We start from the raw sequence: 26,754 nt of genomic DNA on the forward strand, positions 1-26,754 counted from the left end.
ACTTTTTCAACAATACAGTGATAATAATGTCATTATTATACAACATCAGAAGGGAAAATCTACACCTAGATTGCAGTTACATATTGTCGATCTGTATGGGTCCTTACCAACATATACAGTAAATGGATTTTTTTTCAAAAAAGAAAAAATATCAAGTATTTAATTTTTCTCAGCATTTGGGAATATATACCAGAATATAGCATGTATAGTTTCTTTGGTATTAAGTATCATATACAAAACATTTGAATTTAAGTATTGTGTAAAATAAAGTGGAGGGAAGTTGATGTATTTGGGATTAACTATTTAAACACATGCCAAGTTTGATATGGATTTCTTTTGCTAGCATATAACAGCGTAAATCTCAGATAAGAACAGAAGGAAGCCATATGAGCTACTTCAGAGATGAGGTCACAATGAATATGACTAGACTGTGATAACTTCCCAGTGATTGCTTAACTGACAACTCAACAAAGATCTCATGTTTACAACACAGGGTCCAATTAATTATTAATTAATTATTAGAGAGCCAGTTTGGTTAAGTTACCAGGCTAGAAAGCAGGAGACCATGAATTTTAGTCCCACCTTTGCCAGGAAAGCCAGCTGGGTGACCTTGGGCCAGTTACTGTCTCTCATTCCAGCCCACCTCACAGGGTTGTTGTTGTGTAGAAAATAGGAGGAGGAAAGTGTGTTTGGTACATTCACTGGCTTTAATTGTTTGTAAAAATAATAAAAAGTGGGATAGAAAGTAAATAATGAATATTTATAACAGGCTCTCATTATGTGGATAGAGCCCTATTTGCATGGAATCCTGTGCAGGTATTTTAATAAACATCCATAAGTTGGGTACTAAAAAGCAACCGTTTCATACTCATTTAGTTCTGGAAAGTTGCATTTAAGGGGGGCTGTATTTAAAGATAAGGGACGCGGTGGCTCAGTGGGTTAGGATGCTGAGCTTGTCGATCAGAAGGTTGGCAGTTTGGTGGGTCGAATCCTGAGTGCCACGTAACAGAGTGAGTGCCTGTTACTCGTCCCAGCTTCTGCCAACCTAGCAGTTCGAAAGCACGTAAAAATGCAAGTAGGAAAATAGGGACCACTACGGAGTGAAGGTAACAGTGTTCCGTGCGCCTTTGGCATCTAGTCATGCCGGCCACATGACAACGGAGACGTCCTCGGACAAGCGCTGGCTCTTCAGTTTTGAAACAGAGATGAGCACCGGCCCCTAGAGTTGGAAATGACTAGCATGCATGTGCGGGGGAACCTTTACCTTTTATATTTAAAGATAAGACTATACATAAGACTTAAAGTGTCCCTGAAAGGATGAGTGAGGTTTTTAAAATGGTACACATTCCAGTTTATACTATGCTTATTTGCTTACATTGACAAATAACATGTCAATGAAATGAAATAGCAATTTTAGGACATTATCATTATCATCAATAAGAAACATCCAATGCTGCTAATTTGCAGGAAATATTTTTAACTGGCATTCTTGGCAAATTACTATTTGTCTGTTCTGCAAAAACTATGTAATTATGGTAAAGCAGAGGTCACTGTAACATAAGGCTAAATTTTTGTTTTCCTGGGCACAGCCTAAAGACCAAAATATTTAGTTATTTTAGTTCCTCTGTGTTTGTTAATATGAGTGGTCACTCACTGTAGGTACAGTGTGCTGCACCTAAGCTGCATAAGTGCAGACTACTGGTAGATATCTTAGCTTGGTGTGTGTTTGTGTGTGTGTGGTTTCCTAACACGTTAACCACTTCAGATTATAAATACATGTAATCCATCAAAATCTAAATGGCTTAACCTTTAGCACTAACATCTGTTAGAAAACCAGCATCACAATCATCTGGGCTAAAGGCTTTTTAGGGATTCTGCCAAGTAACTGCAAAGATAAAAGAAATAAAATTGCAAGTTCAGAAAAAGCAAAACAAAACAAAAGTTCTCAACACCGTATTATTTTCCTGTAAGTCCCACAAACATCTCAAAACTGGGGTCAACATAGTGGATGGTTAACACTCTAAGGATCTGCTGAAAACTATTCTAAATCACAGTGAGCTCCTTCAGAGAAGATTGTACTTCCTCTGAAGTAAAGTGGGTCTTCTCCAAAACCAATCAAGTTATTCCAAAATGATTAGAACTACAATAGAGTGATTTAGGCAATCCAGAATCAGATAAAAATGACCACAAGTAGTGGTGGAATGCAGTCCCAAATTGCAGGTGGGAGGGGCCCTTTCCCAGAGAGCAAAGAGACCATGAAGCTTGGAATATTTGATATTCAGGAAAAGGGCGAAGGCAGACACCTCCCTAGAAAGACACAGAGTATATCTAATAGTTAGCAGACTGTTGCTTTAGTTTGGCAAGAAGTCTGTCAATAGGTGAACACAATAAAGTAACTACTCAAAAAGTAATTACGCATGTCATTTTTGGCTCCGTGTGCTTTACATAAGTCTTGCCAGACTAAAGCAGCACCTTTGCTGTCTTTCTGCTTTGCTGTCTTTCTGCATGCACACACACAGAAACACCCGACAAAGGTTAAAAGTAGATTGTCATTGACAGCTTTGCTTTTACAGAAGGAGTGACTATATACCCTTTCATTCCATTTTGTGACTACCTGTATTTGGCTGAAGGTGCAAGCAGGACTGCTTAGAATCTGGTTTACTATCAGCAATAAAAACCTGCTTTTCCTGAAGATTCTGCCTGTCTGCAAATTAAAAAGAGAATCTTTTGAGTTACAAGTAGCTGGAGGAGAACTAGCATGCCAACAGAGCTGTTTTCTGTGCTCCTCTCATAAAGTAAAGCTAGGAATCAACTTAGGTTTTCAACATGAAGCAAAGTGAGAAAAGAGAACCACCTCTCTGCCTAAAAGCGGGTAAGGGGAGGAATACCTGGAAGAGTTTACAAAAAGGGTGTTGTGATTCAGGGTCAGCCTGTGGGTTCGGCAGTTGGGTCGGACGACTCAGAGGAGGAGGAGGGGGGTGTTGAAGAGCGTGCTGAGGGGGTTGGAGAGCTTGCTAATGAGAGCCCTCAGCAAGGCCCCTCCCACCTGGTCACGACGTAGACCCAGCTGTGTGAGCCTGACAGCGTGAAGATGACCCACAGCTGGCCCTGTTCAAGGATGCCCGACGCAGGAGGCAGTCAATCAGGAGTAAACAGAGGAAGGCAATGGGGCACCTCGGAAGGAGGCAGAGAGAAGCCACGCCCTGAACTGTATAAAAGGGGAATGCGTGGGAGTGCTGGTTTGCTGAAGGCAACCGCTTGAAAAGCTCCTGTTTCTTGGTTCGTGTCTTGTTTGTATCAATAAATTTGGCAGGCTTAATTCCAGCCTCTTGCTTTCTTGTAAAAGGGGTTGTCCCTGCCTTTTCTGCAGGGCCGGTAGCAGGCTGGTACAGAACAGTGGGAGATGTTAGATGGACTGCTGAACTCAAAGGCCACATTGATCAGCTCTGGTCCGCACCTCTCTGCAGCAAAAGAGTGAGAAACCTCCAATGCATTATTCCATGCACAAACGCCTTGAATGCTAGAATCTTGGTTGTGTGTCAATTATTTTAAGAAAGTCAGTTTTGCATCAAGTACTTCTTTATGTGCTGATGAACTGGCAAAGGGCTCCTTGATTTCTTTGTATGATATTTTAATGAGACCAAATGCTATTGCTACACTTCTCTCAAGAAGGTGTTTCACACCCATTCTAAACTAATATAGGCAAAACATACTGCCCATTTCTGCCAAAATAACAAACTACTTAAAACTGTTGTTTATTAATAAGAGCACTTGGATTCCACCTACACTTCCAAAATTCTGCAGATTACTTTTTAAAGCCCATCTCTACAATATATGTCATATTCATATAAATTGCTCCTAAAGTGATGGGAAACGAAGAATCCCTTGTAACTCTCTGCCAGGTTCTTTGGAACAATATTTCCCTTCCATCAATTCTGGATAAATTTGTGGAAACTTTATTCTCTCAGGAGAGGCCAACAATTACTCAGTCACATTTGCTAAGAAATAAAATAGTTTAAAAGTTTTTTTCCTAAAAAAAGAGCTTTACACTTTAATGGCCCACTATATTCACAAATGTATGCATTCTTTTATTTTAATAATGTGTCATAAAAACTATTCTGCATTTTTTGGTCTGAAAACTGGCAAGTTTCATTCACTCAGAAAACATACCATGTTCGTAAATGTTATCCATATCTGTTTTTTTTTTAAAAAAAAAAACCACACCAAAAAACCCCCCCCAACATTATAACTGTTGGTTCATATTCCAGAAAGTTAATACCCTGTACTAAGTTTTGGATTTTACAAAGATTTCACTTTAAATTTTGAAAATTTACATCCCAAGTTATCTGAATTTATTCTTTTCTTCTATCTATGTTTCAAACTGGATTTATAGCAAATTAATTAGAAAGATGTGAACTAGTCTCTCTTGTAAAACTGGTATGGTAACAATAGCTCTAACATAGAGGACTATCATATACATGGACGTAAGGTGGACTGTAATTTATGTGAAACAATTCTATTAGAACAGTTAACATGTTGGCTCTTGTAGGCAACAGATTGCTGGGCTAGCTGGCCCCTCTGTCTGCTTTAACCAGGTTCTCTTGGAGTTCTTTACCTAAAGATTTGCAGTCTGAATTTTCTATGAAGCAGTAGTACTACATTCACTTTAATGATTTGGAAATGCAGCACTGCAAATCCAATAACCACAAGAGCACTTTTAAAGCATTCTCCCCTTTTAGCCTAAGCACATGGGCTCATTGCTTTGAAATTCAGCATAACAGGGGTAGAATGACGGAAAACATCTCCAGATGCTAACTTTGTCCTTGGCATATTTAAAATCTGCGGCAGCCTTAGTTGAAGGGGAAAGGTTCTAGGTAATCTAAATAAGCAGCACTCTATTCCTTACGCTATTATTTCTATGAGAAAGCAAATTTAGCTTCAACAAATATTTTCAAAGACAATAGAATGAGGCGTAGTATAGAAGATTTGACCATACATTTTTTAAAAGCCTGTAGTCTGCTATGTATACTACAAAGTAATTTGATTCACTAATGCTAATGAAGCAACCTTCCAAATGGAATCCTACCACGGCTTGCAACCCACCTGTTGGTTCTAAGTAGGACCTGGTGGCTCTATGCTCTGTTTTTCAAATATCTATTGGCAGTTTGACATCCTAACCATAAGGTACTGAGCCATTATTCTTGAATAAATAGCTATATTTAGCCAAGTATCACTTCAGTCCCTCTCCAACTTGGTGCTCTCCAGATGTCTCCAGCACATGTAGATATAACCTACTAGGTTGGAAGATGCTGAGTCTGTACTAAAATGAAGTCTAAGCATTCCCAATTCCATGAACACCTGTCTATCCTGTTATGCTTGTATCTATCTTTCTTATTTCTCCAAGACTTCCTCTTCTCTTGCTATCACAATGTAGTTGGTAAGTTCATTAAGGCAAGCAAATCTCACTTTGTTTATAATTCCACAAAATACCAAATTATTTCTATTTCAAATAACTGGCATGACTTTAGGTTCTATATAATCAGACCCTAAAAAGATGCATTTCATATTGACTTAATGTTGCGTAATACATAATGTTGCCCAAGACATAACACTTAATAATATTGCAGATAATACCGGTTGGTTTATATACTTCAAAAGACATACAATCAGATTAACTGTCAATGCTAAGGAGCAGTGAAACCAATGACATCTTTCAAGTAACATTCCAACCCATGTGCCATTAAGAAAAGCTATGAAAGCAATACATGGTGGTAACAAAGCAAAAACGTTGTTCATCCATTCGTGACAGATGGGAGGGTCAAGAACTCATTCGTTAATAAAGGTATCGCTGTTCTTTGGTGCACATTCTAACATTAAAAACAAAGTTAAAATTGGTCACCTGAGCTCAAAGTATCGCCAGTACGGAAAACTGTGCTACAAAGTATTTTACATGACATGGTAAACAGACTTCCTTCAGATGAGATCAGACAGCAACTCCCAAACTACTAGGAATTCTGGACTGTGTGAACATGTACATATGAAGGGCATGAAGTTAGGGAAAGGTTTCTTAGTGGAACTTGTGGAAAATACAATACATAATTACTGCTTCTGTCTTCAATTACTATAGCTGTTAACAGAGATGTCCACATGGCTTTTTAACATGTTCCAAAGAGGTCATTATGGAATAGCAATCTGTCATTTTCCTAAGTTCATATTCAATGCTTTCATAGGTCCAGAGAACCTTTATTTGGATGACAAGGTGGTAGAAGATAAATGGAGAATGCTACCACAGTAATTGGGCCTCTGTGGATTTTCCTGACAGTAGTCAGGAATTGTTTCTTGTTGGGAAAAAATTATATAATTATACTCTCTAAAAAAAAAAAAAGAACTCAAGAGAATGCCATCAGCTATAGCAAGGGCATATTTCAAAACATAAGTCTATTATGTGACAGCGCGATTATTAACAAATTGTTTTAATCTTACTTTTGAATTTCAGGTCTGAACATATTTGCTTTATTACATTCTTCCTCTGATATGTTCTTTGGAGTACTATATCCTTAAAAATAATCCTGAAAGGTATGCTGAGATGTATGTTCAAGGCATCTAGCAAGTTTTATAGTTAGATGGAATCTGCATCTGAGTTCTCCATGGTGAATCTTGTTTTTTGTATTTAAAAGAAATACTCCCACCTGTAATGAGATCGTGATGGCTGATTGATCTCCCACATTTCCCATCCAAAATGTGCTGTGAAGGAGGGTGAAGCTGCTGCATAGTTAAGCATTCACTTAATATTTCTCGTTCGGCATCAGAATATGAATGTAGCTAGAAGAGGAGGATAAAACAAAGAGATTTTCATTCCAAAGAGTAGAATTCAAATGCTAATTTAATACCTATGGCTTTTTGCCCATAGTCTATACATACATGCAAGAAACAAAACATTGTTGTTTCCCTTAGTTCAGCAAGGGGAGATATATTAGGTGTTTAGTGCTTCTAATCTGGGTTTTCTTGCATAGGCAAATTTATCATGCTAATCTACAATCATGTTTATTCTTAGAAAATTATTGTGCATTTTATAATTTTATAGAGTAACTGAGCTGCATAGTATTTGCCTCTCATATCTTAAGTTCTGTTTCTCAAAGAAATGTATCAATTACTTAACTGCCTTGGTACTTATCAGATTAAAATGAGCAAAATGGTAGGAGGTTGGTCATGTGCAAAAGGTATTGCTGATCTGTCAGCTGTTTTCCATGTAAATTAATGCACTGGCAAAAGTGTCTGAAGCATGCCCTCTTTGCAAGCCACAATGTCAATCATATTAGAAACAGCAGGAGAGGAGAATTAAGAAAGAAAAGCATTTCTAATTCTTTTTCAAACAAACTGATGCTGCCAAGTTTTTGTCATAACACAAAGCTCAAATTACCCCAAAATATCTATGCCCTGTTATGGCTGCTAATAAATGCTTATTTTTTTGAAGTTTATAGATTTAAATTCTGCCCTTAGTTATTCTAAATTAAAAGATCTAGGTCAAGCAGTTTAGCATTCACTCTTACAATCAGTTTATATAAACATTCAATATTCTAGAACACAACCAGCTAATCAAGGTTTACGCTGTTACTACTACTGCTATAAGTATTGCATAACTGCTTAGTTTTCATCTAAGAATAGAATTTCATTGGGGCAATACTGCTTAAATAAACTAGGAAGTAAAGGTTCAATGTTGAAGCAGATGTACTACACGCATAAGACATTTCAGGTTGAAAATTCCAGGAAAGGGGATGCTTGCCTCAAAACCTGAAGTCTACAACTTCTATGTCCTTGGTTCTAAGAAAGCTTGGCTCTGGCCAACATAGATATTAACCTAAGACATCTGCATGATAGAACTATTCAAGAAGGGAATTACAACTGCAGTATGAAACCCTCATTTCTTTTGTATCTCATTTCACACATGTACAAAGTGGCAAGGCTTCAGCCACATTGTTGCATCTGTCATTGTGATTTTTTTTTATATCCCCCAACCCCATCCCTCTGCCATGGATGTCTCCAGATACTGGATGCTTTATTAGCGTCTTTCAGGAATAGGACATCTACCTCATAGAATTCAGGATTTTTGTGGCTTCCCCCCCCCCCAGAAAATTCATCCATTTTCTCTTCCTGCTGGATTCTTGAAAATGAAATGTTTGATATTTGAATACTAACTTCTTTTTGTTGTTGTTTATATCTTTTCCGGTCACTTTTATTTTAAAAAATATACCATTGATTATCATTTAAGAGATAACTTTTATTGTCATTTTTTATTCTAAGAACACTGGCACGCATTAAAAATGAGGGTTTCATTTCAATCCTAGTGGACAGTCACTTAAACACGAGCCAGTAGTATGCAGTAGCAGCCAGAAAAGCTAATACAATCCTTGGTTGTATAAGCAGAGGCATAGAATCAAAATCACATGAAGTATGAGTACTGTTTTATAAATCCTTAGTAAGACCACACTTGGAATACTGCATCTAGTTTTGGTCGCCACATTAAAAAAAGATGTTGAGAATTTTGGAAAAAGTGCAAAGAAGAGCAACTAAAATGATTAAAGGCCTGGAGACAAAAACATGAAAATTGCTTGCAGGCATGGCTAGTCTAGAGAAAAGAAGGACTAGGGGTGACATGATAGCAGTATTCCAGTAGTTGAGGGGCTGCCACAAAGAAAAGGAGTGTCAAAGCTTATTTTCCAAAGCACCAGAAGGCAAGACAAGAAACAGTGCATGGAAACTAACCAAGGAGAGAAGCAACCTGGAATTAAGGAGAAACTTCCTAACAGTGAGGTCAATTAACCAGTGTAACAGCTTGCCTTCAGAAGTTGTAGGTGCTCCAACACTCGAGGTTTTAAAAAAAGACTGGACAGCCACCTGTCTGAAATGGTATAGGGTCTCCTGCTTGAGCAGGGGGTTGGACTAGATGACCTCCAAGATCCCTTCCAGCTCTATTCTGATTGAGACTGTTTTTCTATAACATATTTTTATTTTGCAATGTTCAATATTGCTTTTATTTTCACAGACCACTGCAGTATTTTTTTTATAAATAACAACCCAGAATTGTTAATTATTAACCCAGATGAATAGGTAGGAAAGTCCTGCTCAACTGAACATCAAAATAACCAGAATCCATTGTCACATATAAATGGAACTCAAGCAGATTGGAGTTTGTTTGATTACTTCTAGTCAGCTTATGATGTAGAAAGACAGAATGTGAGAAAGCTGTTGTAAAAAAAATAGCTAAGCATACTAAATGAACTACTAATTTAATAAATTAAACTATTAAAGATTTTTTGAAAACAAGACAGCTATGATACTGGTTCAATTACTTCTGCTTTATGCTTTATCTTACTGTGTTCAGATAAGAGTGCACATTTGATAGAAGGGCAGTTTTAAAGTCATCTGGTTGATAGAAATACAAAATCTAATAAAAGAAAAAGGAGGAAATTCCCCCCACCAAAGAGAGAAACCAACTTCTGTGCCTATTCACTAACAATTTTCATAGTAGATTTCCATGACTGTGGGGTGCTTGCCAACTTGTCACCCAAGATAAAATTGTGTGGCGTGAAAGTGCTTTATAACCTCTAAAGCAGGGGTCCCCAACCCCCAGTCCGTAGACTGGTACTGGGCTGCGGCATGCCAGCAACCAGTCCGCACAAACAAGCAAAGCCCCACCTGCTGGATGCATGCAGCACACGAAACCACGCCCCCTCTGGTCTGCGGAAAAATCTTTTTTCCGCAGAACCGGTCCCTGGTGCCTAAATGGTTGGGGGCCTCTGCACTAAAGCACCCCTTCTGAGCTCATTATAACTTTGAACAGTTGTTAAACGATCGGTCATCAATCAAGGACTATCTGTAGATAGGATTCAGAATCTGATCAGAGACCAATTCATCAGCTGATCTAAGTACAATTAGAAGAACAGTGTCATCAGTTACATAGCTGCAAGCAAAAGAGTGAGACATTTGTCTTAACACAAACAAACACTATAGGTTTAAGAAAATGAATTGAGATCCTATTCCTGTAGTGAAATCACTGAAAGATAAAAAAAAACCCAATATCCTCTCAGTTAAATATGTAGACATATATTTCTCAGAACTCCTGGTCTTTGGAATAAGTAATAGCAATAGCACTTAGACTTATGTACCGCTTCACAGTGCTTTGCAGCCCTCTCTAAGCAGTTGACAGAGTCAGCATATTGCCCCCAACAATCTGGCTCCTCATTTTACCAACCTTGGAAGGATGGAAGGCTGAGTCAATCTTGAGCTGGTGAGAATCGAATTGTCGAACTGCAGGCAACCGGCAGTCAGCAGAAGTAGCCTGCAGTACTGCATTCTAACCACTGCACCACCACGGCTCACCATGGAATGTTGGTCTTACCTTCTTGCGCACCTGTTGTTCTTTGGCAGAATGAGCCTTCACATGTTTCCTAAGGGAGCTTGGGTCAGTGTAGCGTTTAGAGCATCCAGAAATCTGGCAAGCATACGGCTTCTGTAAGTGCATGGAAAGGAAAAAGAGAAAAAAAGGTAACATGGAAATTACATCTGCTTTGAAAATATCCTCCTTAAGGTATGAATTATTATGTTAACAAAATGAAACAGTAATATTCATTGGTGATGTTCAAACATGCTGTAAAGGATTTAACTGTGTGTTCAGCTTGAAAGCACAAGTTACAGGTGAATATACGTAAAAGGCAAATTTAAATCCAGGTCTGCCGTAGCAGTCACTTTTTATTCTTTTATTCTTTTCATTCTTTTATCCTTTTCATATATATTATTAATCACTTTTAAGAAGTACCTCTGCTGTCTCCAATACTCAGAAACTATACATACAATTCAGCAGATATTTTATCAAGTCTTCACAGTCATGGATCTTGAGTTCCTTTGGGCAACCCGCAGATAGAAACACCAGTTCATGCAAATAGCATTTCTACATGATAAATCTTTATTTAGATTTATATACCGCCCTTTCCCAAAGGACAAACAGCTCATCAGCCAATGTGTTCAATCCTAGTGAAAATCACCTGGGCAGCTTTGAAGGTATTCATACTGGCATAAATCATTATTTAAGAAATTCAATCTAAAATGTATGTCTCAAATCAGAGTGTTAAAGGAAACTTGCTTTCTACCTTATATGAATATTTTATCTTTTATTATCTAATTACAAGGATAATTACAAGGATGCTTTACAGTTGTCAGGAACCTAGCCCTAGTTAACATAGCCAAGGAACTATAAAACAAATTAGAGGTGGCCTTGATCTGTAGTATTTATTCTTTACTCTGTTTACATGCTGGCCCCACCATTGCTCTCTAGTGTCTGTTATCTTACAATATGGAAGACTGAGCTATCATATCCAATATTGGGATGATTATACAGTCTCAAAGCATTTTTGCTATAGTTTTAATATCTTTTAATACCTTTTCACTGGCACACAGAAAAGTTTTGACAAAATTAAATGACTTTGGATTACAAGGTTAATAACATTGCCAATATTCAAAAATCAGTCAGCTTGCTGCTTTTCTTTTAATTGTAAGTGTAATCCAGTTTCAGGATAGCCTGAGACCTAAATCTAACCTAATAATCTGCTATTCAATCAAACCAGTACATTCTAGCAGGTCTTTGTAATTATTTACAGATTCTCCTTTCAGAGAAGATAAATGACAGATTGACCTGCCTTTGGAATCTGAAATCAACTCCACATGCATTCAATAAGAAATAGGCAGTCCGTATAAATCCCTTTTCTTTGTAGACACCTCCAAAGGAGTAATCAGTCCTGCTTCTTGTGCTAGCAGGAAATTTTCAAAGGAATAATAAGATCATTCACCAGCTCGAGACTCCAAAGGCTAACCTGATATGTACCCAAAAACCTGTATATGAAAGTCAATTTGCTGAAAGTGCCTGGAACACAGAGAGAACTGAAATTTGAGGAAGGATGATGGAAACCATTTAGTAATTCCTTAGTGGAATTAACCAGGTAGAGTTCTACCCTGCAATTTAAGGATGGGAAAACTAGATCAGAAAATGTCCATCCATACTAGTCCAAGCCTTTTCAATCTCACTGTCACACAGTATTCGGTTACACAGCTGGCTTATAAAAGGGATTGGAGTTTAAACTCTCATGAACTGCCAGTTTTGTCTTATGTGCATATGAAGCACTAACACCAGCATGCAAGATGCATTGTCATTTACTATATATTCAGTAATCAAAAACAAAAACTGCTAGTGTGATAAGAAGCTAAAATCCCTGGGAAGATTTAACAGGATACAAATGAATGTTATCTTGTGCAGAATATAAATACTGCAAAAATATATGTAAAAATAGGTTCAGCAAGAGTAAGTAAGTTATTAATTAAAAGGTTAGTTAAAATTATTACCGTACCTTTTTGCTGATTAGAAGTATTTCAGATAGGAAGGAAGATTATGGAATAAGCGGTACAAACAAAGGAAGAAAAAGGAAGAAGGGAGAAAAACAGAGTAGAAAAGTTAAAGAGGCTCTTTGACATTAAGACCATCCAAAAAGATACAAAGAAAGAGAGGGACTTGGCTCTGCGTACATCACAAAGTCTACAAACTGCTTTGAGGGATACATCTGCCTTCCCTCCCCCTCCCTTCCACTTGTATTAATGTCAAGCCATTAAACTTCAAAAAGATGCATCCTATATGACATATTAAGTTTCAAAAGGGCCACATTTTAGAAGTAATTACAAATTCAAATCCCTAAAGCTGATTTTCAAATAAATAAAACATTGTTATTGTAAGCGTGCTTGGGTTGGAAAATGTGACCGAGTGGCTTGTTTGTTTTTGGAAGGCATAATGTACATTACACATTCCTTAATGCTGCACTGTCTGAAATGTGTAGCTAGTTTAAAAGTAAATATCAATTAACCTCCAGGTTTCTGCCACATAAACACCCAGCCAAACATTAAACCACATATTCACCTCTTTCAAAAAAAGACAAAGGGAGGACTTATGAGCTGTGGAGCAGTAGCTAAGATGACTAAAGAGTCTGCTTAGCTTTCATGGGTGACTGCCAAGAGTAGAGGCTAACATGACCTGGGCAGTACAGTAACATTGCCATTATCCAAGTCTCTTAAAAAGTTAATAGAACATTCAGTTGCAACTGCCTCCGTGTACAACCTTTTTACATCTCCTGTTCATCTCTGTTTCTTGCAAGTGCTGTGGATTATTTATATTAATAAAGTTTCATTATAATGAGGTGTAAGAAAAAAAGGATAGAGTAATGCATTCTAATATTCCAAAAAGTAAGCGGATACATGTGCTAATGTGGGGGTGGGGAGAGAGAGAGAGAGGGAGAAAGAGAGAGAGACTGGCTTGTAATGCTGTAAAACATGAAAAGAACATAAACAAAAAGGACTATTGGTTGAGAATGTCTATTTTAATTTTGAAAAGTGTCTGTAGATGAACCTGGGAAATATCCTAAAAATACAAAATCATTTCTGCACACTATTCATTAATAAGCCAGAAACAAAGTCAGGGAGAGATAAGGAAAACTGCATTCATTCATTCGACACCTTTATAGAAATATAGGTTATGAGCAAATGGTGGGGTGGAGCATAGAAAAGAAGTAAATATATTTACGGGCCAATTTTCTTCATCTGATGGCTTACAGATGAGTTTGACTGCCAATTCTGAGCTGATATCCAAAACCTATAAAAGGCAGCAGATGAGGGATCAGGCATGCAGGCTTTCATTTATAATCTTAGGTAACAAAATGCATTTTAGTTTGAGACATGGCCTGACATTTCAAATGATTCGTGGAAGAATTTCAATAAAAAAAATCACATAGCGAAGATTTTAAGTCTACAGAGAAAGGTTTTCAAAGGTATGTAAAATATTAATTCAGATGAAGACAAATTAATTGCATGGCAAAATAGTAGAAAAGCAAACTTGGTGATTCTCTGTGGCTGATGTATTATAACCTTCCTTAACCAAATGCTCTCCTGATATTTTGGGTAAAAATTCCAGGATTCCTTACCATTGTTATCAACAATGCTGGAATTTATAGTGGAAAGAACAGGAAATCAACTATAGATATCTATTTACTGGTTCTAATGCTTTGTTAGGTACTAGCACTACTATCTAAAATATTAGGTAAGATTTCTTCACTCTGATATTTTATATATTTTGGCTGACTCTTTTATCTGATGCATGGTCATGTGTTTTTAGTATGTTACATTTTGAGATGGCTAAAATTTAAAAATCTAACTTTATGTTAAACCACTTAAAATCATGTGTTAATGAAGAACAATATACATAAATAAACCCAATAACATGTAACACCATGAGCCGTGGTGGCACAGTGGTTAGAGTGTAGTGTTGCAGGCTAACGTTGCCACAACCAGGAGTTCGACCGGCTCAAGGTTGACTCAGCCTTCCATCCTTCCGAGATCGTTAAAATGAGGGCCCAGATTATTGGAGGCAATATGCTGATTCTGTAAACTGCTTAGAGAGTGCACTATGAAGCAGTATATAAGTCTAAGTGCTATTGCTATCTCTGAATTGTTACGAATACTTGCTCTATTTTCTAATTTTCTATTTTTCTATTTTCTGTCATTCAGGAACATCATGGGCCCTATTTTCATCATTCTTCCATCATGGCACTGACTAAATTGTTGTATTTTATCAAAAGAAACTTGTGATGGTTGTGTTGTGATTCCTCGCCAGCCTGTGAATCTGGCAGCTGAGTCTGAGGACTCAGAGGAGGAGGAGGAGGAGGGGCCTGGAGTGACATTAGTCAGAGGATGACTCTGAGGAGCTCCAAGACTTACAGTCTGACAAGGAGCCTGGCCCCTCTACTTGCGCTGAGGCTGAGACACAGCTGTGCTGGGAGTGAGTGGGACAGTGATGAAGTGCAGCTGGGAAATATCCAGGATGTACGACAGCGCTGAGAAGAAAAGAGAGCAGGACAAAGGAATGAAATGGGGCGGCTCCAAAGGCAAAGGAGCAGGCATTAGGAAAGCCACGCCTTGGCTGCATAATAAAAGGGAAGGTGTGGGAGGTGCTGGTTGCCGAAGGCAACTGTTTGTGTTAAGGATCGAGTTGCTGTGAACTGTGTGTTTGCCTTGGACACTGACTCAGGTCTGTGAATAATAAAAGAGGTTTGGATTTTTCCTGCTGTTCCCGCCTGCTTGATTGGAAGAGGAGTTTCTTCTTGTGAGCATAGCAAGGACTCACATGGGCTGGGACAGAACAGGTTGCAGAGAAGGACCTGCTATGACAGCTGTATTTCACTGAGCATTTTATGAAATAACATCATGCTTACAGTATCCAGGTGTGTTCGTTGATGCTTAGCCCGGTCACTAGAGTTGCTGAAAGCTTTCTGGCAGCCAGGATGCTGACAAAGATAAGGCTTCTCACCCGTATGACTTCGTAGGTGGATCTTAAGGTTTTCAAGCCGAGAAAATGCTTTGTTACATCCTTCAAACTGCAATAAAGCCATAAAAAACTCTGTAAACCTTTATTAAATAAACCATAATGTATTATAATGAGTACAATATTTAAAAGACCATCCAAAGTGAGCATGCAACAAATCAACCAGAATTCAGAACATCTGCTAAAATTTATGGATGAAACACATTTGGCTTTGCTGTTTGAATATTTTACTATGAATGGGACATGGGTTGGTAATACAATTTTCACATATGTACAGTGTTAAGCCTCCAAAACATGGCATTAAATAAAGGAGCATTAGGGAAAAAACTACTAGATACTTACTGATAACTAAAGTTCTTGGAGTGGTCTTCACATGCATGGGGTATATCCCTGGACAGAGCACATTTGGAAGCTTCTAATATTTACAGAATTTCTTGATGGGTATATCGTTCTTGCCTATTGCATGTAATTAGTCACAAGAGAGGAACAGTTCCTTTGCTAATTTGTAAGAAAGTTTGATAATTGCAACTACCCACTTGGAAAAATGCTGAGTAGAAAGAGGCATCTTGAAGTCTTAGTGGACAATCACTTAAATATTAACCAGTAACGTGATGCAGCTGCCAAAAAAGCCAACATTTACATAGGCTGCATTTACAGATGGTTAGAATCAAGATAAGTGAAGTGTTTATAATGCCTTGTTATGACCACAGTTTTTGCCGCCATGATATAAAAAAAGATGTTGGGAATCTAGAAAGAGTGAAGAGAAGAGAAACAAAGGTGATTAGGGGACTGGAGGTTAAAACATACGAAGAACAGTTGTAGAAATTAAACTATGTCTAGTTTAAAGAAAAGAAGAACTAGGGATGACATGATGGCAGTATTCAAACATCTAAGGGGCTGGCACAAAGAACAGGGAGTCAACATATTCTCCTGAAGGTAGGAAAAGAAGCAATGATGGAAACTAATCAAGGACAGAACTAATTTAGAACTAAGAAGAAACTTCCTGACAGTTAGAACAATTAATCAGTGGAATGTCTTGCTTCCAGAAATTGTGTTACTCCAACACTGGAGGTTTTTAAGAAGAGATTTGTCTGAAATGGTGTAGTTTCCTACTTGAGTGGGAATTGGACTAAAAGACTTCCAAAGTCCCTTACAACTTTGTTATTCTGATATGAAATCTCTTAGATGGGCCTTAAAAGGTCAGGACACTTGTCCCTGTGAAATTATGTTGCCCACAAATGCTCCATCCTTACAAGGAGACTGCAAGACAATAGTCACCAGCAGATTTAGAGCTCTGAAAGATGAGGGAATAGTTACTTATTCAATCCAATATTGCGCCTTTAAAGACATACTGGGTTAGCTTACTTCCTTTTTTTACTTTGCTTTTGGAAGCTGCTTGTTAACTGGTATTCAACTATTAGGAACCTTTGGATATACAAGCTTTACATCAGTGGATGAGTTTCGTTCAATCCTTAGCAAAAGAAGTTTTAGCTACAAGTTTAAAGACTTGATTTTTTTCTGGAATAAACAGCAAAGGGATGGTTAAAACTTTGATTTTGGATGAACTAAGGGTCCAGATAAATTTGAAAGAATTTGGAATTATATATTAATTAGTGGGAAATTAATCTTGTTTTGCATAAAAAATGGTAGGATGATACTTTGAAGGTTGGACACTAGAAGGAAATAAAAATCACAATTAAAGGAAAAGAACATTTAAGTTTGATTTACTAATAAAGGGAGCAAAATATTTTAACCCTTGAACATACCGAAGGATGTTTTTGAACAATGGAACCAGAGGTTAATTTTAAGAATATCTGCCTCTATTAAGCTATGTGAATAGAGAATGTGTTTCAAAGATGTTATGGAAGACTAACAAGTTTAACCTGACAAGTTTGAGGCTGATCTGAAAGTGGATCTAAAAATTACTGGTTACAAGAATGATATAGAAAAAGATGATACATTGGGTATACAAAAGAAACCAGCCAATGCCTTAATAATTAAAAGGACTATACAAATAACAACCATGAGAGTGACCTGGATAATTTTCCTATATCAGATTTACAAAAGAGACTTGTTAAAGCTTTGAAGAATTCTATGAGAGGGGACAAAGAAAAAGTAATAAGAAAAGACCGGACAGTCACTTGTCTGAAATTGTACAGGGTTTCCTGCTAAAGCAGGGGGTTGGACTAGAAGACCTCCACGGTCCCTTCCAGCTCTATTCTGATTGACTGATGAGGCTTTTAAGAATCTGTTTATAAATAAGAGATGGGATATGAGCAGAAGAGAACGTGGGTTAGGACGCTGAGCTTGTCGATCAGAAGGTCAGCAGTTTGGCGGGTCGAATCCCGAGTGCCGCGTAACAGAGTGAGCGCCTGTTACTCGTCCCAGCTTCTGCCAACCTAGCAGTTTGAAAGCACGTAAAAATGCAAGTAGAAAAATAGGGACCACTCCAGTGGGAAGGAAACAGCGTTCCGTGCGCCTTTGGCGTCTAGTCATGCCGGCCATATGACCACGGAGACGTCCTCGGACAAGCGCTGGCTCTTCGGCTTTGAAACGGAGATGAGCACTGGCCCCTAGAGTCGGAAACGACTAGCACGCATGTGTGGTGGAACCTTTACCTTTACCTAAGAGAAGGTGATAAGTTACTTAATTGTTGATACTTGTTGAGATAAAGAGGAAGTCATTTTTGATATATTTTTCTTTACTAGATTCTCATTTTTTCCTTCTTTCCTACTTTGTTTTTCTTTTCTACTCTCCTAAATTTTTTAGTTTGCATTATTTTTGTATCATTGTAGTTGTAATTTTTAATATAATTACTATTTTTTTAAAAAAAGGAACATCATTGGCATTCTAGAAGTGCCTGAAGACATGGCTCTGTCATCTAGCCTGGGGATTTAGAGATGGTAAAGAGACAATTAAATAGTTACATTTCGAGGAAAATGAAACAATGTTCTTCCACAAATTGTTTTTAATAGTTTAATCCTTTTATTGTTTTTTAATGATTTTTGCAGGGTTTTTGTGGTTGTCTTTGTAATGCTTTTTGCTTTTTAATTTTATGAGCTTCCCAGAGTCAGAACAGCAAGATATGCAGCTATATAGAAATAAATACATGGGTGATCAAGTATAAGAAACATATTTAGCTAACCTTGTAGTAATCAGCATCATAGTACTGTGGCTTCCATAGATGGATTAACCAGAGACTGTAGAGTGGTGATGATAGTCCTAGAAGCAAGCAATGGTTGAGGACATGAGCCTGAAGGCAGAATGACCATGGGGGAAGTGGCTACAGATACAGATATAATTGATTCAAAATAAATGAGATGGGAAGTGCTGGGTCTGATCAATGTAGAGGAATGGTGCGGGGAAAAAGATCTACATGGGATTTATTCACATTTTTATTCTAAAATTAAGATTTAACCCAAAAGAGAAAAGATGGTCCAAATGGATGAACCCAGCAGCAAGGACATAGATAGCATCTCAGATAAAGATCAATGACCTCTACCTGACATTTGTTAAAAATGATATAGGGGAAGAGGGGGTGAACCTATTTTCCAAAGCACCAGAAGACAAGACAAGAAACAATGGATGGAAACTAATCAAGGAGAGAAGCAATTTGGAATTAAGGAGAAATTGAGAACAATTAAGCAGTGGAACAGCTTGCCTTCAGAAGCTGTAGGTACTTCTGGACGGGAGGTTTTTAAGAAAAGACTGGACAGCCACCTGTCTCAAATGGTTAAGGTCTTCTGCTTAAGCAAGGGGTTGGATTAGAAGATCTCCAAGGTCCCTTCCAACTCTGTTGTTCTGTTATTCTGACTGAAAGATCCGAAATACAAATGCCTATTTGCTTTGACTGGGAGAAGGTAAGGCAGATTTACTCTATTGATTCTTCTGATGCTAGTAAGAACAAAGCAAAGTCCTGGACTCCACACAGGAATTTCAGACCTATTTAAGACATGATGTAAAGACAACAGGAAGATAAAAGGGCTATAAAAGAATATCTCACTATGATGGCTTGTTTGCAAAGTGTGGCACACAGATGAGAGGAATGCTTGTGTCATGTTTATGCTGTAAAAGCCTAGTTATTCTTACAAGAATTTACTGTGTGGTCTTCTCCAGAACACAAAAGGCAACACTTACCGTATTTTTCGGACCATAAGACACACCTGACCATAAGACGCACCCAGTTTTTAGAGCAGGAAAACAAGGAAAAAAAATATTCTGAACCAAATAGTACCGGTATACTAAAACAGGGCTTTTCAACCTTTTCATCCATTGCACCACTTTTAGGACAAGGCAATGTCCGAGTACCACCAGTCGCCCAGTGACTGTTCAGTTACGACGGCACTGAAAAAAGTGACTTATGACCATTTTTCACACTTATGACCATTGCAGCATCCCCAGGGTCATGTGATTTACATTCGGATGCTTGGCAATCGATTCATATTTATGATGGTCACATTGTTCCAGGGTCATGTGATTGCCTTTTACAACCTTCTGACAAGCAAAGTTAGTGGGGAAACCAGATTCACTTAACAATCATGTTACTAATTTAATTTCTCTCTCTCCCCTTCTCTTTCTCTCCCTCTCCCTCCCTCCCTGTTTCTTCCTCTCTCCTCTCTCTCCCTATTTTTCTCTTTCCCTCTATTTCTCCCTTTCTCTCTCTCCATTTCCCTCCCTCTTCCTTTCTCCTTGTCTCTCTCCCTTTCTTTCTCTCTCCCTCTCTTTCCCTCTCCCTTTCTCTCTCTCCCTATTTCTCTCCCTTTCTCCTTCTCTCTCCCTCCCTTTCTCCTTCTCTCTCTCCCTTTTTCTCTCTCTATTTCTCTCCCTCCCTCTCCCATTGTCCCTTCCTTCTTTCATTCCTTCCCTCCCTCTTTGTCCTTCCCTCTCCACGTTAGAGCATTACCTGCGGAGGCGGCCCTGCAGCCCGGCTTTCTCTTGCAGAAAGCAAGCTAAAACGGAGCAAGGGAGATTGCCAGGAACGCGAATCGGCTGATCTCACACTCCTGCAATCTCCCTTGCTCGGTTTCAGCTTCCCTTGCTACAAGAGAAAGCAGGCTGAAACGAGGGAGATTGCAGGAGCGCGAGATTGGCGTTTCTCAGCACGTGCCGATTTATGCTCCTGGCAATCTCCCTTGCTTTCCACTTGCGGAGATTGGGGCTGGCCATACGGATCAGCTTCGGACCATAAGATGCACCCTCGTTTTCCCCCCTACTTTTTTTGGGGAAAAGTGCATCTTATGGTCCAAAAAATACAGTATATCCATGAAAGTGGACTAATATTTCACTGAGATAAATTGCATTAAACTGAGCATGGCTGTCTCAGTAATTCTGGGAGTTGAAGTCCACGAGTCATAAAAGAGCCAAGGTTGCCTACCCCTGGTATAGGTTCTCCTACTTGAGCAGAGGGCTGGACTAGAAGACCTCCAAGGTCCCTTCCAGCTTGATTCTATTCTATTCTATCTACTCCCTCACTGTGCTCAGTGCAGGAATCCACAACTATAGGTTAATTAGTATTAATTATTTATTTAATCTAGCCTCTATTTAAACATCCAAAGGAAAGGAAAATCCCAAGACAGTTTATTATCATGTGAAAAAGTAGGTACACTCCATGTGAATTTTTTTAACAGATGTAGACATACCAATATTTTATCTTCATTCAAAGGTACATGAAGTTAAAAGGTACCTGACTGAACAAAAAAGTATGAAAAACTGATTCTGCAATTATTTATTCATCAAAAAATTAAGATTTGCCATTTTTTTTCTCTAGAAAAAGTGATACACCTTGAGTCTATACCTGGTATTGCCCCTTTTTGCAGAAACTACCTCAAATAGGCATTTCTTATAACTCTAACAGTCTCTGACATCAACTGGGAGGTATTTTTCCAATTCCTCCATCCAGAATCTTTTCAACTATGCAGTGTTTAAGGAGTTTCTTGCATGCACAGCCCATTTCAAATCAATCCACAACATCTTGATATTTGATTTAGCTATCCCAGAATCCTCCATTTCCTCTTTTTTTTTGGTCAGCCAATGCCTCAGAGATTAAATGGATAGGGTCATTGTCATTGTCATTTTCCATTTTCAGTTGAGCTTCAATCTTCTGACAGATGGTCTTGCATTATCCTTAGGCATCCTCTGGTACATTGAAAAATTCATAATGGATTTTACAATGATGAGCTGTCCAGGCCCTGATGCAGTAAAGCAGACCCAAATCATAATGATGATGAATCACTTTTACTGTCAGACTTTATAGTTGATATTTCAGTGTCATTCTGCTCTAGGCTCAACTTGCTCTGATGGCCAAACCTGGGAAGATTTGATATTAATTGCTGTAGGTTTTCATGGCTGATATTTGTTAGGAGCAGTGAGCTTCAACATTTAGTAAACGTGATTTAGACAAAAAAATTTCCACTGAAGATGCAAGCACAGTTGCTACTGAAACACAGGATTATGGACCACAGTCATATACACCCTATTTGCACCAGTACACCACTGGTTCATCTATAGTTAATTGGATCACCTTTTTTGAAGACAAGAAAAATACTTGGCTTTTTCAACCCTTTGACATTATATTCTTCATAAATTCTCAAAGACCATAGAAAAAAACTCCAAGATGACATCCAAAACTTCCATCTGGTTAACTCATCTGATTCTAAAAACTTACATGAATAAAGTTTGGTGTCTTTATAGCAAACTGGCTGACAATAACAATCTTCCTATAAACACAGAAATTTGTACATTTCAAAACAAAAATATACTACTCATATATTGTTACACACAATTGGGGATTGTAGCAATGTAAAATCACATATAAAATATCTCATTGAAAACAATTTATATGTTTTTGGAAGAAAAAAACAGATCGAAAGAGTTACAAGTCTTTATTCTAAATTTGGTGAGGTGGCAAGATAAAAGTGCTTTTGCAAGCCACAAATGATTCACGGACTGCCAATTGGCAATCTCTAAGCCAAATGATCCATTGTGTTGTTTCCAGCTCTTAGATCTGATGACAACCATTTTGCTGCCATTTCTTTAGAGTAACTAAGTTTGCAGTGTGCAAACATGTTTTTCCCTGGCTGCTGAACTTGTTGCTGATTCTGGCATAATTCCACTGAAAACAATGCAGCAACATGCCAGAAGATCAGAAAAAACCCTATAAAATACAGATGTTGCAGATCACTCTCCTGATGTAGATATCCCAATTCGTTAAGAAAAAAAGCAGTACAGCTTGTTCTGGATTTTCTGCCTCCAGCACATACAGAAATAACATTTCCCAAATGAACAAACTCTGGAGTGCAAATAAAAATATCTTTTTTAAAGAGTGCAATTCTTTGAATTTATGGACAAAAAATCTCCAGTTTTTAAAATTTAGTTATAGGGATTTCCCAAAGCCAGTCTGATTGCTTACAAGTATAATATAGGGAAAATAGTTGCATTACAAAATAGTAATTGTAGTTGTGCAGAACAGTTTACCTGTAAACATCTTCAGTGTACTCAAAACAGGAGTTAATAGGATGTTCCACAATCTTTTTCTTTATTTATCTTACATCTTGCCCTAAGTATGTGAAGTCTGAACACCTGTTAGACTGGTGTCATTAATTTGGTCTTTCTCTTCCTCAAAAGAGGTGATGTCATCACATAGTCAAATAAGATTGGCTTATAAAGTCATTGCTGAAGACAGCTCAAATTTAGGGCAAGGCTTCCTGAATCATATGGCCTTACGGAGCAAACCATTAATCACAGTCTAAACACAACAATGACATGATGACTATATGGCTAATAAAATGTGGCTGTATGAATGATGTCACCGAGGATAAACACTTGAGATTGAGGGCAGTGTTTGTAGCATCACACTGTCTTCAGTCTGAAGGTATGAACCCATGTCACTTAAGAGTAATTTTTAAAAAAGTTTAATGACAAAATGCCCATTGATTTTCAGATCAGATCTAATAATAACCTTCATCTCCAACTGCACAGAATATGTTGTGGTTGAATCTTAGATTTTTTTAAAAAAGTAACTTCCAAATTATTTTCTTTGGAAAATTTTAGTTGTATTTTGTAGAATATAAAAACACTCAGAATGAATTATTAAAACATTTCTAAAGAGAAGTAGGAATCTGAATTATTATGAATAATATGAATGTTATTATCTTAGAAAGCTTTTGGCTTTATCAACAGGTCATCTGAGTACCTCTCATGTTTTGCTAAAGTCTGATAATTGGGATAACAATACAATTATTAATTTTTGCACTTGTACAAGTTGGCTGCAAATGAATAATTTTGTTAGCTGAATTAAGCGCATTTACTTAACACACATTTACCTAATTAAGACAAGATAGCAAATTTAGGAACTGCAACACTTCACAAATATATTTAACCCAATGCATTTAATATACATGCAAGAATAATAAATAATTTATAGATTGAGAATTGTTTTTAGAAAGTCTTTTGATTATTTTACATCATTATTCTGTGATGGTCATATGTCGGCAAATGTGACAACAGGGGCATCTATACAAACCTTTGTGACTTGAGAAGTTAATTTTATCCTGTGAAAACTTCCTAACCTGCTGCTATACCGCTTGCTATCCCTGCATGCCAAAGTTCTTATAGCTGAACATTTTAACATATGAGACTTTTTTAATTAAATATTTAACAAAACAATTTCTTACTATAAAGAGCTGAAAACATAACAAAAATGACAAATTACATTGTTCTCAATTTTTCAAAAATAATTGTGCCATTTTATCAGGGCCATGTATTTACACAGCAATTCATAAAGACATGGATAAACACAAATATCAATGCATTATTAAATGTTGAATGTGCTCCTAAGGATACTTAATTGCAATGGTGTCTAGAACAACTGTCAGTTGTCAGGAAGGGGAGGAAACCAATAAAAATACATCATTTGGGGCCATAAGGTGGAGTACATATTCACTGGAAATGAATTATGACTGTAAAGGAGAAGGTTTCACAGGAGCACTGCTGTAAATAGAGTTAGTGTGCCATTAGAGAAAGCTTATTAATACACACTTCTGCTTTCAGTAGCAAGATCAGTTAAACAAGCTACCTTTTATTTATAGACTTACAAGGAAAACAGTAGGTCATATTGGCTGTTGACATCTCAGACAGCCTACAGATGGAAAACCTGAAATGTTTCATTCCCAAAACATTTAAGGCTATCAATAGGAAATCCTCTGTTTTCTCAAAAGAGCTGAGCTTCTTCTGAGCTCTATGAAATGTTCCTTCTTCTTCTGAAGTATTTAATTAATAAAACTTACATTTAATATGCATTGCATATGATTTGGCTAACTTTTGCAAACATTCTATTATTTTCAACCATAGAAGAGAATAACGATTTTTTTTTCATGAAAATCAAACATTCACAAAGCTCAACAAGCTGATCCTGTAGCACAGATGTTTATTAGTCTACGGTCTAGAACAGGGGTGTCAAACTCAATTTCACTGAGGGCCGCATCAGCATTGCGGTTGCCCTCAAGGGGCTGGGTGGGTATGGCCAGGGTGGGCGTGGCCTACTGAGAGGGCGTGGCTAGAGTATGTATGGCCTACTGGGTGGGTGTGGCCAGCTCTACATTGTTCGCATCAAGGGTGCCTATGGGGGCCTAGGCAGGAGTAGGACAGATCTGAGGGTCTCTGGCAGAAGGAGGGTCTCTGGGCCAGGGCCAAGGCAGTGGGGGGCCATTCCCTCACTGTTTCCAGGATGGCTTCGTGGGCCGCATGAAACCACTTCGCGGGCCGGATCCGGCCCCCGGGCCTTGTGTTTGACATGTCTGGTCTAGAACAAAAATACAGGTCATTTATTTCCCTGTCTTTCAAGATTTTTTAGATTCTAGATAATCTGGGTATGATGAACCACACAACAAAACATATCCATCATCACATTACAGCTCCAACTTCTGCAAATAAAATAGGAAACTAAGCAGTGGTTTACAGTACATTTGTGACTTTAGCCCTTTCTCTTCCTTTCTTCCACCAGATGTTTTTTTTCTAATCTGTTCCCCATTCAGAAGGCTTCTCATTATAACAAAGAGTACAGGTTTTACAAAAAATCTCCTGTACATCCTTTTTAGAAATAACTATAGTTCTATAACCACTCTGCTTCTTCTCTGCTAATTTCAACTCAATTTGGTACAAAGGTTCTCTTTATATTAGAACCAATATATCAAAGACAAAAAAGCAACAGCAGGAGGAGGAGAATGAAAAGAAGTGGCTGATTAGCATAGCCCGGCATTTTAAAAACTAAAATACCACATGTGTCGCGTGTTACAAAAGAAAGTTAGTAAAAAGGAATCATGAATTACAAAGCATCTGGAGTTTTAAAGTAACAAGGGGAAAGCATTATGAAAAAAGGTCTAATGCAATGCATTATTATACAATGATAGATCTGTGGAGGAAAGGCAAACAAGGAAAAAGACAAACAAGGAACGATAGAGAGCGAGCACGGGTGTCACATGACGTGTCGCGACATATCGTGACTTTTTTCGCATTGCTGGAGATGGGCTGGGCTTGGCCTCCGCATGATGCAACCAGCCCGCAGTTTGACACCCCTGATATAGAGAAAAGGGGGGCATTTAAAGAGTTAAAAATATTTGCCTGTTCAAGGATTATCCAGTTGATTCCCACAAGTTTGTCCTGTTTAATAATAGGAAATAATATAGGTGCACAAAGATCAAGTGAACTAGCTATATCAGGTGGATGACATATAGTCTTCCACAATGGTATCTATTATGTTGCCTGGTGCTTGGACCCCAAATTGTCAACATAGAGTTTAGAATGATATCCCCAAGTTAGTGTGTGAAGTGGCTGGGATATATAGCTGCTCACCTAGATACAAATCTGTATTAGAGAAAGTATCAAATCAATATCACCCCATATTTTGTGGATTGTTCATCTACCGTGCTTTTTACAATCTCTACATTAATTGTATCAGAACACCTGAAAAGTTCAATAATGTTGACAGTGAAGAAATATTATCTAAGAATGCATATAAAGCTATTGGAGTTAAAGTGAAAATTTAGTTCACTTTTCAAACCAACTGTTTTACACAGTTAGTCGGGTTCATATTTCTATCTCCTCCTTTCCCCCTTTTCTTTTCCTATCATAATCCAAGAATTCTTGTTCTTTATTTTATGCATTTACGCTCTTTAGAGAACTTTTAGTGTGTAACCATAGAATCACCGAATAAATTCATATAAATTTTGTCTTGCCTTTTACAGACAGTATGTTTGCTCCCACTTGGTTCTTCCTGCTAGACAAATAGCTACGGTAACCCCAAACTGAAAACCCTACTGTTATATCTGAATTCAAGCTCCTGGCTT

General features: G+C 37.8%; 1 protein-coding gene across 1 annotated transcript in view; it reads right to left on the minus strand.

The window, feature by feature from the left end:
* Positions 1–26,754, minus strand: part of GLIS1 (GLIS family zinc finger 1) — a gene marked incomplete at its 5' end in the record, with an annotated part of 249,980 nt that overhangs the window by 37,194 nt on the left and 186,032 nt on the right. The window contains 3 exons of the mRNA XM_083359025.1: positions 6,690–6,822; positions 10,400–10,510; positions 15,303–15,464. Coding sequence (XP_083215151.1) covers positions 6,690–6,822; positions 10,400–10,510; positions 15,303–15,464 — 406 coding nt within the window. The remainder of the gene's footprint in view (positions 1–6,689; positions 6,823–10,399; positions 10,511–15,302; positions 15,465–26,754) is intronic.

Source organism: Vipera ursinii, assembly GCF_947247035.1.
Source record: "Vipera ursinii genome assembly, chromosome: 3".
NCBI classification, from domain to species: domain Eukaryota; kingdom Metazoa; phylum Chordata; class Lepidosauria; order Squamata; family Viperidae; genus Vipera; species Vipera ursinii.